We start from the raw sequence: 14,433 nt of genomic DNA on the forward strand, positions 1-14,433 counted from the left end.
GAAACGCCTGGAGAAGCCAGGAAACAGATGGAGTCAGGTTAGGGGAGAATGCATGGGGTATGTACTTAATTAGCCCCTCCTGGTCTGGCTCCATCCATGGCTTGGAAAGAGCTTCTGCCGGATTATGAAACACAAGAGTGGAAAAAGAACTATGAAGTAATTCCAGACTCCCTCCAGAGTAAAATGAGAAGCTCTAATCATCTTCTCCTTCCCTTACGTTTCTGATTCTCCTAGCCCTATGGGAGATACATAGGCCGATGAACTGGTAGCACTGGACACTTCATTATTGATTTAGAGAGTGAATACTAGGGATCAAAAGGACTTATTTCTTCACTCACTTTGCCTTTCTGATATCAATTGTCCCCTTCAGCTTTTCCTCACTATCATTCTCAAAGTACATCAGCTTGGATTCTCGAAGCACAAACCAACGGCGTTTCCAGTTGCGGCGTGAAAGTGTTGACATGCCTCCACCTTTTTTATAGAGCCAGCCTGACTTTAGTGCCTCTTGCTTGGTGCGAAACCACATGAAGGCCTCGTTCTTCAGAACACACCAGCGCCGCCTCCATGGGTTCATGAGACCTCCTGCAAAGCAAGGGAGCAAGATTTCATCAGACATGCAACAAGGGCCATGTTTCCATTCTGATCCTCCTTCACGGGCACTTAGTTACCACCTCAGTTCATACATGAAACAAAGGAGCTGAAGGAGAGAAACAAGGCTATGCTTGTTTGGACAGAGAAAAAACAGAACAAACTGTGAAACAAACACAAAATATAGAAATATATGCACTACTCAAGTATTTTTGCACAGTGGCAAAGATATCCAGTCTAATTCCCTGACATTCACATCCTAGCTTTGTCCGTTATTTGTTTTAAATAAGAGAAGGAAAAAAAAAAAAAAAAAAAAGGAGAGTAAACAGAGAACTAAGAGCAGATGAAGATGATGATTCTGGAGAAACAGAAGAGGAAAGCAGGTTTCCTGGATTCCATCCTTCCATGGTTTTGGCTAAAGCCATTTACCTTTCATGTAGAGATAGCTGTGAAAATAGGGTGGTCCTGAGCCATTGAAGATAGTGACTCGTCCATTACAAAACTCTTCATCTGTATCAATGTAAACATCCAGTTCTTCTTCACTGTCCAGAAACTAAAAGGAAAAGAAAAATAGAGGCTACTTGGGTTCTCCTGGTCACAGAAGGACCAGAGCAAATTAACAAGGCTAGAGAAGTCACATGATCAGAAGGTGCAAAACTGCACATAGTGCCTTTACAAAAAAAGCAATACAGTAAAACTAGAGGCTTGACAGCTTACCCATTAATGCCTAAAGCAAGAGTCTCCAGAGCATGGAATTTTCATACCAGAAAGGAGAGTGACATTTGGCAGTGGACATGGCTAGAAAACTCCAGTTACCTGCAGTAACAACCCTTCCTCTTTCAAGGCAGAATCCACAGTCCAAAGCCTAATTTAATGGGATTAAGAAAGAATTTTTCATTTTGGCGAAGTTTTCCGATTTTTCTGGCAGACGGGTCAGGATGCTGGACAACATGGAACACTGATCTAACCCCAGCAAGGAAATGCCTTGCTTTGGGTTGATTAGGAAAAAAACGACATTCCAGGAGAACTGAACCCCAAAACCAAAGATCTAAATTACTGAAATAACAGTATTGTATTTACTCATCCCTGGTCTCCAACCAGATGATGGACCTCAGCCTTAAGAAAGTACTTCACAACCGAAATCCCAAATTACCCTACCATTTCCTTTACTTTAAATACAATTTCCTTTGATCAGCTTTATTAATTTAATACTAATGAAGGCAGCTCCTTAGACCTTTCGCTTCCTCAAATGCATGTTGCTTCTTTTAATTTTTCCCTTCTGTCCTCTCTCTGTGACCTCTTTGTCTCATTCCTGTTCCACTCATTCATTCTCCCTCTCTTGCCGTTGTTTCAAAAAGCAGGTACTCCTGGATTAGGAGCTACTGATGAGATCTTGACTCAGCTGCAGTTATCTCTTCCTGTGGCTCATGCCATGACACAGTATTGACTGTATTTTTCATAAGTCTTACTCACTGAGGAGCCCAATAAAACTCTCCACTTCTATTTACATTTCAAGAAGAATGGTAGAAACTGGCCTAGGCTGTGACAGAATGATTCATGACTTGAAGATTACCTGGCAGTGATCTGTGAGTACCGGCCCCAAGAGAAGGTACCTTTACTCAAGCAGACCACATCATAAAAAAATTCTGATGGCTGGCAGCTGACATTAGGGAAATGCAAACAGGAAAATTCATGCAACTTTTTAAGAAGGGTCACAATCTGCCATTGGAAAAGAATAGCAAAGGAAGTAAACTGAATTCCTTAAAAAAAAAAAATTAAAAAAATCAGTCATTTTCTAAAAGATATTTTGTAGTTCAAGTCTCTACTCTCAGGGACATCATTTATCTAAAGTATTTTTATGGCTGTCATTGGCTTCACACCTGAACTCCTCTGGATCTTACGTGGGGGTTGTCTGACATCCTGTTCTGTAAGGGGATTTATTGTTGCATTATTAAGCAACTAGCCTGAGGGCACTTGTGAAGTCCAGAGCCTAGTGTGGGATCTAAGCTGAGACGCTTCAAGTGCAAGGCTAATAGCCCAGCTTTACTACCCTCTCATTGCCCAGGCGGTAGGAAGGAAAACATTCAGTGGTCTCGGTTGTATGCACCGGGACCCAGCCTGGATCGGCACGGTAATTTCTTCTAGCCTTAGAATAGCTTAACTTGTACACAGCAGCTGAAAATAAACCCTTGACTCTGAACAGTAACAAGACTAGAACAAGACAAGTTTTAGTGATGGAAACAAATCAAACCCCAGCCTTTCCCATTTCCTCTTGTGATTGTCCACTGGAAGCTCAGGCTACCTCTGTGAAATCTCTCTAAAGTACAACATAAACCTACAATATACTAGTTGCCTGCTTTCAGTCTTCCTAAACGGTGCTACATTAACATATGGTGATAGAAACGATCTAAAATAGCCTAGGTACATATGTGCTAGCTGGTATATCAGTAGACACTGAACAGTCACAAGCCGCCTGACCTTCAGCCTATCTATTACTCTTCCCTTTTTTTCAAGCTGATTATTGATGTAAGAGAGAGTTATATATTACTAACAACACCCAGAGCAAGCAGGCATACAGTAAGAAGGCAAGGTTGTTATAGATATCAACAAAGTCACACTAATGTCCAGAAAGGTGAAGGGAAGAATTCTTACCGAGTCCAGGCTGCCACGGTTGGAGTCCAGGCTGGTACCATGGGAGCATCTCAGACCTTCCTCACCGTTCAGAGGCTCAGCTGAGGCGCTACCTGCATCTCCACAGCCATCATACTCCTCATGGTCGTAGTCAGACTCCACATCCGGAGGGGAAGTGTAAATTGGCTCTCCCACCTCTCCGCTGTTACTCCTCTGCGTATCTGAGACAGTGCTGTAAATGCTTTCTGCTGGGTCAGACAGGGCTCTCTGCTCCTTGGGGCTAGTGGTTCTTCCCACAGGTTGTCCCAGAGCAGGGACAACCTCTCCCACTTCCCTTTGGAGAACTGAAAGGCTTGTGTCTGCAACTTCCTCGGAGTAGTTATCTCTGTTTCTTGTGCTGTGCAAGACGACCAAACTGGAAGTTGGCCGTCCTTCATCATCAGCATGAAAACCCTCATCTACTTCTTCTTCAGCCAGTGGTGCCACCAGGCTGCAGTCAATGTTGAGTGTCCCCTCACTAGAAAGCGAGCGCTCTAAGTTCTGCACACTTTCATCCAGATTGCCAAAATCCAGAAGCTCCAAGAACTCCTGGGCAACCCTAGATGCCTCCTTTTCCAGCCTCTGGATCTCTTCTTCTCGCTGCCGATTGATCTCATTCCTGGTGTTTTCACAGATGATAGACATATGATCCTCTTTCTGTTGCTGCAATTTCTCAATCTCCTTCTCCAGTCTTAAGATCTCCTCCATCTGACGTCTCTCTTCTTCTTGCAGGGGAATATCTACCTCCTCAGTCTTTATTGTTTCCACCTTAAAGAATTTATAATAGTGTTAAAGCAGTTTCTTCAACCTATATGTGTTCCTTGCCTGGACCTTTCATTCTTCCTATCTCCTGTGCTTGCCTTGTACTTCCTATCTGCAAAAAGATGACTCTAAGCATCCTGCAATCATCCATGGTGTAAAAGCTAAAGGTAGAACTACTGGACCTTCAGGTAACTCCTTTTTTCCAGCAGCCCACCTCCTTTCTGAATCATGCAAAGAAGCTCACTGGGATCAGTGAATTTTTACAAGAACCTCTCTGTCTTCTGCTCATGTTACAGCCATTTGTACACTACAATTTGGATAAAAGCATTGTGAATGTCCATCCTCTTTTTTTTCTTTTAACTGTCTCACACACAGACACACATACAGGAGAAAGCAATTATGTACGAATATATCTAGGCATAGCCTGCTTAAGAGTTGAAGATTTCCCAGAAATTCATTAAAGGATTTGGGGATTTTTTGTTGCTTCTTGAGTTGGCAGTCTGACCATCAGAATCTAGGTCTGGAAGGGATATTTGCAATGAAGCAGGACTGTATCCACTCCAACCCCACCCCACCAAAACTCCACCCAGAATTTTTTGGCATTCTTTAGCATCACTGGATGGATGATGGCTGGCTGCTGAAGACTCTGTCTTCCTCTATTCTCCACACTGAAGTAACAGGAAATTTCTAGCAAGTACACAATAATTAGAAGATGGAAGATACTGATAACTTTCACTGACATTTAGCTATAAGATAAAGCCACCCTCTCCTCCATGAAGGACGGTGAAAACATACACACACAAAAAAATGCAAAAATAAATTCCAAAAGGATTTCATGTACTTCCTGATAGGAGTATGATAATGCAGCCAGTGAACTGGATCATTTAAGCCATAAACCTTATTTTCTTCACAGTTATGCTGTTGCTTGTTCTCTACTTGACTCTTACTTGTAGGCAAATGAATTTCTATACTCTAATCTGTCATCTCGCCTGGAAAGAGCTGGCCTGAAACCGGGGAACAAGTGGCTTGGGAAAAGAAGTAAGATACACAGCTGTTTTCACATACCTCAGGGTAGGTGGTCTGCTCTTTGATATATCAAGTACCAACAATTAGATCAATTACAAGGGGTTTATTTTAGCCATAGTAGCAGTCGGCTGCACTCTTATTTTGGCTGTTACAGGCAACAATCCAGCAAAACAGACTGTCGCAGTGTAGCACATCACAAGGTCATGTAATAAGCTCAAGCAGTAGAGAGAAAAAAAGATGATGCATGTTCAATACAGAAATTTTCAAATAGGAACTATGCAAGCTGGTACATGAGCCTTGAAAAACACCCTACCTTATTAACTCTATGTGTCTCTGCCAAAGCCAAACACCTGCAGGTTTTGAGTGAACAAAGACCATTTTTTAAACAGCATTGCCACAATAACAATATTAGCTCCAGGCAAAGCATAGGCAATGAAGGACCCTTCACAGATACTCAAGACATACGAAAAGCATAACTGTTAAACTTACCTGAGCCACCTGGAATAGCACATTCAGCTGCTCCTTTTCTCTGTTAAAAACCAAGACATGATAGTCAGAGATAGACCCAGTTCTCCCACATGAGGCTTTCAGAATTACATGGACAGATCATCCCTCCATGGATAAGGTTAAAATAAGGCACCTGTTGTAAGACTGATTTAAAAGCTTTTGTAATTTAGTAAAAATCCAATTCTCTGTGGTTGGCATGACCTTTGTGGTTACAACAGATTTTTCCCCACGCGTTTAACTTTCAGATCAATCAGGAAATTGGATTAGTTGGAACACACTAGGAAGGGCATTGGAAACAGTGGCAGAAAGACAGATCAGTTACACTAATGATAAATGTAAACAGAATCTTCTGAGGTACTATACATCCGTGGGTATTAGATGAGGTTGTACATGCACAATTGACAGACATCAGGAAACTCTGTTTGTTTGTTTGGTTTTTTTAAAACAGAACAGAATTATTGCAATACCAGCATTGAATTTGTGTTTTGGTTTGCTTTTACTGTATTAAAGTCCCCCAAAAGTTATCAAATTTTCGTACTTCATTAAATGACTAAGCTGAGGACTTTCTATTCTGAAGACCTGAGTGCTCCAGCTTGTATAACTTCTCAGTGGCATGCAAAACCTAGGTCACTAATAAAGGCTGTAAGAGTCAGAGTTTGTCAGTAAATATGAGTAGAGGAAAAAAAACTACCCCACTGTGCTGCATCTCCACCCAGATCAAAAAAGTTGTACTCCAAGGGGAACTCCATAGCGAGTATGCTACAGGCAACTGAACCAGTAGACAGACAAATGCCAGGGTCATGCATAGGGAGCAGGGATAGGATGTGGCTGGATGGAAGAGTCTGCCGGTAGCAACCACTCTGCAGCTGAATTCAGACTGGCAGTATTAACTTTCAAACCTATAATTCAACCCCAAGCAGAACAGGAGGGCAAAAATAATTATTCCCCAGGCCCTGCAGCTTTTCCTAGCTAAATTCTAAATTGCAGCTGCAAGCTACAAAGTCCTTAAAGCTCTGTCTTGTGCACTCTCTCTCTCTCAAAAAAGAATCCAGGAAATGTTTATAAATGCAATCTGACATAAGTGAGATCCAGATGGTTCCAACTCTACTGAAAGATCTCTAACAGTAGTCATGAGTTAAACAACTGCCTTAAATGATAAGAGGGTTCAAGAAGCAGTGCCATTTTCAAACAAACCAGGAATACCACCTACAATCTACACACTAATTCCTGCAACTGTTCCTCACATTTTTTAGACCTCTGATATTTCTTGCTGCTTTCCATTCATCTACAACTGATCTGCACTCTTCCTGAAATGTGATACCCAAAACTAGGGACAGTACTCCAACTGAAGCCTTACCAGTGCCAAGCGGAACAGAAGAATCACCCCCACATCTTACAGAAACAATCCTGTTTATAGACAGCGTTTGCTTTCTCCTCTCACGCAGCATGACACCGGTAACTAATACTCAACGTAGTCTCCAGACCTTCTTCCTGCTGTTGAAGTAGGCATTCCTCCTTCCCTCTCTGTGCATTTGATTATTCCTAACTGTAGATATCTGCATATGTGTATTGAAAGTTATCCTATGTTTTCCAGACCCTTTAATTTGCCAAAATTATTTTTATTGCAACCCTGTCTAGCTATATACTTACAGCCTCTCACCAGATGATTTTATCTGCAAATTTAATAACAACACTCATCCAACTTATGAAAACAATGCACTAGTACCATATCCAGCACAGACCATGGAAGGATCCCATTCAAGAGTTCTCTCCTATTTAACAAAAAACTACTATTGTTTTCTAATTAAAATGCAGTAATAGAATGCAGTAAAAGCACAAATCCTAGTCTTGCTTCATGTACTTTTTTCCAAATCCCATTCCTTATAGTGCCTTAGAGTACTGCCATAACACATTAAAGCCCTTACCTACCCTCTACCTACCCAAAGCCAAGTTACCTGCCCTCTATGGCTATTCCCTATCCCCAAGGCATGTCACAAGCTATCACAGAAGGCAATAGGTGACTTTAATGCTGTTTGTTCTTCAGAAATCCATGTTGGCTCTTAACTCCTTTATCAAGCATTTACAACTGTTTGATTATTTGTTTCAGTATCTTCCTGAAATTGAGGTTAGGCTGACTGGTCCACAATTCCCTCATTCTTCCTTTTCCATTTTAAAAGGGGGTCATTACGTTTGGAATTTTCCAGTTTTATGGAAACTTTATTGCTATCAACAAAGGAGGAGAAAGAGAATAGCTACTGATTCAAACTGCTTCAGCCAGTTCTCGAAGTACCCAAACATTAATTTTACCAAGTCCAGATGACTTCTTTGTAATCTGATTTATCTGGGCATTCTCTAACCGTTTATTTCCCTGCTAGGTTCTGAATTCTTGCACATCTGTGCTTTTATTTAGTGTCCAACAGTTATGCCTTTTTGGGAAGACAAATAAAAAAAGCATCAAATATCTCAGCTTTTTCAACATTATGATTTTTTTGTAGATCAAATTCGTCCATCTCTCCCTTTTACTAACAGTGTATGCAGAATAACTGCATGCCAACTTTTAGTTCATTATAGCTCAAGTTGCATCTTGGTCCTTGTAATTTTGTCTCTGCATGTGTGTTGGGTTTTTTGCTTTGTCTCAGTAGATTAGCCAATTTGCAATTTCTGTGGACTTCCATCTCATTTTTGAGGTCAAATGGAAGCTCAGGATTTAGCCAAGTTGGTCTGCTAGTACCTTTTTGGCTACTCACTCTGAATGAAGCCATTTGACATCAAGTAGAAAATGAAAGCAAAATGAGCAGTTCACCCAATTCCTAGAAACACTGACACTTCTTTACAACGATGCTGCGTTCAACACATCTTTCCTGGGCAGGGAACTAAAGGGCAGGGGCAGAAACACACTAGAACGAATAAGTCAAATAGGTCCTTTCATTTAAAACTAGGTAGGGACAAGCTCTACCTAGTACAATGAGGACTTTAGACCTGAGAGAGAGTCTGTAGCATTTGATATCTGCAAACTAGTTATTGACATTCTGAACTTGCACAGCTTCGTGTTGCTGCTGAGGTGGTTGTTGAAAATTGACACATTGATAAAATGGAGCCTTCAGTGTTGTTCAAGAAATTCCTTGATCAAACTGTTCGTCATCGGTGTCACTGACTCCATGTCTTGTCCCAGCAGATACATCACCCTACTGTCTCCAGCAAAACTGCAGGCAATCTCTTTTCTTTATGACATGCTTCTAACCTTAGAATTTTCTGATGCTTGTCACACACCTTAAGTCTGCCAAGATCCAACTTCAGGACAAGTATGTAACAAAAGCTGGTAAGAAACGTAACCAACTATTAATGAAAAACTTAAAATGTCACAGAATTATTTGTTCAAACTTAAATAATAATAATCTCATAGTTGAAGTCTTATGCTGCTTAAAACAAAAGATTACCAAGAGAGACACGTAGTTTGGATAGGATGTAGGTAACAGTAAATGATGCACGATGTGCAGGATTCTCAATGGGTGTACTGTCACTGCTCACAGATTGCCTTTTTTTGTCACATTAGCTTTTCCTTTCCCCTCCTGATCTCTTGACACACCCATATCCCTTATGAGAGATACACAGCAACAGGAACAGAGACAGCACGTGTATTCTCATGACTGTAAGAACTGCAGTAGGAGCTCAGGTGCGCTGCCCATCTTCCTCTCTGATCCAGCTTACTGGACACACCAAGACCCACGATACTGGTACCTTCTCACACTGCTGATCCCTCCAGATTTTGGAAGACTGCATAAAACTTCCTTTACCACTGCAAAGGCAACAAGAAAACTATGTATCTCTGCCCAGTCAGTGAAACTGCCTCCTTTCATGTGCATTCCAAAGCAGAAAAACACTAAACAGAGGTAAAACCACATCAAAATTAGCTTTCCTAAAGGAAGCAGGACACTCCTTTTCCACGCTTCTTTTCTATTGTAAGCTGCCCACAGCCCACCCCAACTCTGTCCCCTGGCATTGGGACACCGTCTCATGCAATTGCCTTTCCAGCGTTACCATCACGCCAGTGCCCCAGACCCGCTTTTACGCCTCAGCAGCTTTAACGCTAGGGAACTATGAGTGCAAGATACCATCTTGTACCTTTCCTTCACCTCTTCCTCCTCCCGTTTCCTCCTACGCTCCTCCTCTTCTTGCCATTGTCTTTCCTCTTCCTCTCTTCTGATCTGTTCTTCCTCTTCTTGCCTCCTCCTCTCCTCCGCTTCCCGCTTCTGCCTGAGTTCCTGCTGCAGCAGGTGCTGGTAGAGGCTGCGAGCCAGGCGGCCACGCCAGTGCTTCTGCAGGGTGACTGCAGAAGCCTTCAGTCGCAGCAGGTTCTTCTTCCAGAAGTACGCTCGGTAGTTCTTTTGGATTATAACAACACTGGCTAGCACTTTCTGATACTTCTTCCTAAAAACAGAACCAGACACTTAATGCACCATGAAGTAATACATGCTTTGCATTTCTCATGCCCTGCTACATTGACCAATCTTACCGCATCCACAGAAAAATGAATTTGGAAAAATATTGCTCAGAAATGACACAATTTCTGTTCCTCTACTGCCACTACCCGTAAATCATATTCTTCTCACTGCTCTCACTCCTGTATCTACCACTGGTTTGTTTCCATGGGCACCTACTTTCTTCAAGACCCTCAGAGAATGAAGGACAGATATTTGGCACATGGAAAGAGAAGGTCCACTGGCCCAAAGCCTCCTAGCATTGCACACACACACATTCACTGTGCAATTAGCATAATCACTCAGTGTGGATTTATTATAATAAAAACATACAAATAGCCTTACTATACAAGAACAAAGTCCCATATTGCCCCATCCTTTAAGTGGCCAAAAGCAAATTACTCCAGGAAAAGCAAAAACAGGCAAAAAATAGATCTGGTCACACCAATCTCATATTGTTTGGGGAAAACACAGTGATACTAAAATATTGATTGCTGAATGTAACATTGTATCAGGCTCCCATAAATATATACTTATATTGTACAACATTTTGCTTAAACAATAATCACATCTAAATCAACTTTGCAGCACTTTGAAACCAAAAAATATGGTAGGGCCCCAAAAGAAAAGAATCATCATTCAGTATTTCTGTAGTCTAGTGAAATTTTGCCTCTGCATTACAGACTATTTTTATCAAGAACCTGAAAAAAAAAGTCACTGGTAGAAGTTCGTACATGATACACAAACTGGGCAAATAACAAAAGAGTTACTATTACACAGTAATCTGGATCAACTTGTAAACTAGATTCAACCAAACATTAAACAATCCAAAAGAGCCACACATAAGGCCTTGTATTGAAGAATCAAAGGTCAAACACACCTGACGTAGGACTATGTTAGGAAGCAGCAAGTCAAAAAAAGGATTTTGGGGCCACACATCATCAGGTGAAGGGAAACTCCCATCACAATACTATAGAAAAAAATATTACTGGGATTCTTACACTTGCACTTCTATCCTGCATTCAGTCTTAGCACCTCCATTTCAAGAACAATGTTAGACCCTCAAGTGATTTCTGAGGAAGCAGGACTGGAACCAGAAATTCCGACTTACAGAAAGAGAGCACTGTCTCCATGACCTTAAGAAAGAGAAGGCTAAGGAAAGGCTTGATCCCAGTCAAAGTACCCACATTTTTGGGTGGCATTTCTATTTAACCAACAGGGGACATAACAAGACTTAATTGACCTGAAGCTGAAGTCTATTCAGGTTGGAAATAAGCAGACATTTTTTTATGTAAGTGAATATATTTAGCCACCTTAATATCTTGCCATAGGGAAATGATCATTGGTACTATTCAAATCAAAACCTCCTTTACTCCAAACTGGAATTTGCAGAGGAAAATTCTATGGGGCTGTTACACAGGATCTTGGGCCAGCAGGTTACAGTAATCCTGGGAGGTCTTACAGTCCTAGAAAGCACGCTGGAAATAGCATAGTATTCTCATATATCCTTCCCACAGACCTTCTGCAACCCCCTGAGGAAAAGACACACCTCAAAATCCCCTTCTTGGCAATCAACCCCCCTTCAAATGGCAACAGGGACCCATACTGACAGCTTGCCACCTCCCTGCACATCAGATAGGTCAGCCTAGTCAAGAAAATCAGAAGAGGGATGCTAATAGCAGCAGTGTGCAGAGGTCATGCTCTTTTCCACAAGTATTACATCAAAGGGAAGAAGCACAGAGAAAAGAAGAGGAAAAGGAAGAGGTGATAAGAAGTGGGAGGTGTTAGATGAATTGCTCCTGGGCTGCAGTCCCCTCACTCCTGCTCCCTCTGTCCTCCCTGTGCCCCACACATGGGGTGTGAACAGCTGCACACACACCCTCTGCCAAGGCAGATATAAATGCATCAAAAAGGGCACTCTGACTTTTACAAAACGCATCTGCCAGAAACTCTCTCAAGTGCAACACGTGCCAAGCCCTGCCCAGCTACAGGCTGGCTCTGCCTGTTAATCTGCCAGGCTGAAGTGCCCCCTCATTCCTCATGACCGCAGCCAAGCTTGCAGATGCCCTTCAGCTGGAATTGCTGCACACAGGCTGTGAATTTCATTCCCCTTGTCCAGCCTTCCACTCACCCTCTTGCACTGGCCAAAGAAATTCAACCTGCAGCCCATGCCAAGGAGTTGCGAGACATCCTGACCATATATCACAAGAGAAGGCGAGGTGGCTGCAAGGCTCCAATGCTGCATTTGGAATTTAGTTAATTATTCTGTCGACGAGTTGTAGTTAGCAGTTATGCCTCCAAGGACCAGAGAACACAGGGCTATGGAGTAATTTCCCACTGTCTTCTTCCCCTGAGCAATAAGGTTCTGCAGAATCCAGGGACACAGTCAAATAAATTTGTACATGGATCCTGGAAGCCCGGGAACAGTTATGCGTATTTTAGCTGGTGAAGCTGTTACGTGCAGCTCAGAGTTCCACAGACTAGCTAGAAAAATGGGGTCATCTGAATGGGCTTGATATTCTTGTCTCTTATTTTAGTGATCAGTCAGAGATACTAGGCTGCAGGGAATGAAAGCAAAGAAAACGTTCTCACCCTTAGGACTGGTTCTCCAGGCTCACAGAAGTAGTTCATAAAGGGGGAGAAACCAGTAAAATCCTTCCTGTGGCATATGTACCCTTCTTCACCAATCTACTTTGCATGGGACCAATTGAATTTAAATACACTTACCCTTGCAAAACTAACAGAAATGGTATCAAGCTTAAGGCAGTGCATGCTGGTACTCCTGACCTCTGCCCAACTCCACACAGACCATTCAGCACTTGCCCAGATGAACGCCCTCTTGCTGGACCTTCTCCAATACAGGTGCAGTGCAACTGGAAACTCTTCACAGAAAAGTTTTCCAGTCTCCCTCCCCAGCTCTTTCCTCGCTCCCTGCCTTCCTCCCCTGCAAAGTCCAGTTACCTCCAGCTGCTTGTGTGAGGATTTCCACTCTGGCTGCAGAAGCACCGCTTGCTCTTAAAGATGAGCAACATGTTTGACAGGGAGGTCAGACCTGTGGAGACTGGAGAACCACAAGATTTCTAGCCAAGAGGAACACTACTGCAACACTGTCTCCACCACAGCCCTGCAGGGCAGTAGCTACCTTCCCAGGAACTCAGAAAAGCGGTAATCCAGTTTGCCTGCAGTGATGTTTCCCAGAAAAATCAATTTTCCTGTGCTAATCCCCACCCCTCTCTTCAAATGCTAGACACAAAGTAAAACAGAGCAGAGGCCCTGACACAAAGAACTTGCAATCTCATGTACAAACAATAGAGCTAGCTCATTTGTCTTCCTAGAGGAAAATAAATAAATGAATAAAAGCCCCCGAGACCAAATGTGTATTTTGCTGATATTCCACGTTGGCAAGGAAGTGTACAACCCTTGCACAGATTTCCCAACACAAAATGAGCTACCTGGTGTAAGTGGAGCTCTAAGAAGAATGCCTGCTGGAACAGTTCTGGTAGCCAGGGATTTCACCTCCTCACATCCCTGACTGACAGGTGTCTGGAGTAGAGACCAGCCAGGAAAGAGCATCTTACTGGGATTAAGTGTGCATGCCACAGCCATTAAGGAGTCAGCTGTTACACTGATGGCAAGGGGCAGAGGAAGGGTGGTTTGTCTGCAGTTGGTTCTCCCAACCCTCCTCTGGTCAGGTGCAAAAGGGAGCGGCAAGAGGAGATTACTGGTGCAAAGCTGGCCAAAAACCAATTCTGAAGAGTTAATTAAAAGGAGAGGGAGATCACGAGGCAAGCAGGCAGGGCGAGGAAAGAGGGTGAGCAAAGGCAGGGCTGCAAGTGAGAAAGAAGCGATTTGCAGAGGGAGCAGAAAACAGAGTTGACAGGCGTAAGGAAAAGGAGGGGACCCAAAGTGTAGGCAGGGCCCAGCCAGGAGAGCCCTGAAGGCATGGAAAAGGTGTCATCGGAGGCAAGCGATGGGTACAGAGGTCCCCGCAGAAGCCTGCTGAGCAGCGTTGAGGGAGGGTGCAAGCGTGCACAGAATTGAAGAAGAAGTGGCATAGGTGCAGAAAGGTTTCGGCAGAACTGGTGCCGGCAGGGAGGGCAGATACTGCAACTCTCCCTTAGAGTACAGGAGGGGAAGAAGGGAGGGATGCCAGGGGACCAGAGAGCAAAGCAGGGGGTCGGGGCAACCCAGGCGCGCAAGCACAGGGACGGTGGGGCAGCCCCCAGCACTGACCTTGCCATGTAGCCCAAGACGTGGGCCCGGATGACTATAGCTGCTTTCCTCAACTCCTCTTCCCGATCCTTCTCCAGCTTCTGCTCAAGAGCTTCCTTCAGGAAAACCTGACGCCACGGGGAGGAGTTTCAGTAAACACAAAGAGAGGAAAGAAGTCAGTCCCCGGGAG

At 43.2% G+C, this 14,433-nt stretch overlaps 1 protein-coding gene across 1 annotated transcript in view; it reads right to left on the reverse strand.

The window, feature by feature from the left end:
- The window catches only part of LOC104165798 (unconventional myosin-X-like), a gene marked incomplete at its 5' end in the record, with an annotated part of 34,651 nt that extends 20,280 nt beyond the window's left edge, over positions 1-14,371 (reverse strand). The window contains 6 exons of the mRNA XM_009705539.1: positions 339-582; positions 1,018-1,141; positions 3,241-3,998; positions 6,809-6,860; positions 9,666-9,981; positions 14,265-14,371. Coding sequence (XP_009703841.1) covers positions 339-582; positions 1,018-1,141; positions 3,241-3,998; positions 6,809-6,860; positions 9,666-9,981; positions 14,265-14,371 — 1,601 coding nt within the window. The remainder of the gene's footprint in view (positions 1-338; positions 583-1,017; positions 1,142-3,240; positions 3,999-6,808; positions 6,861-9,665; positions 9,982-14,264) is intronic.
- Positions 14,372-14,433: the final 62 nt, after the last annotated feature.

This window comes from Cariama cristata, unplaced genomic scaffold (assembly GCF_000690535.1).
Source record: "Cariama cristata isolate BGI_N322 unplaced genomic scaffold, ASM69053v1 scaffold3728, whole genome shotgun sequence".
Classification (NCBI taxonomy): domain Eukaryota; kingdom Metazoa; phylum Chordata; class Aves; order Cariamiformes; family Cariamidae; genus Cariama; species Cariama cristata.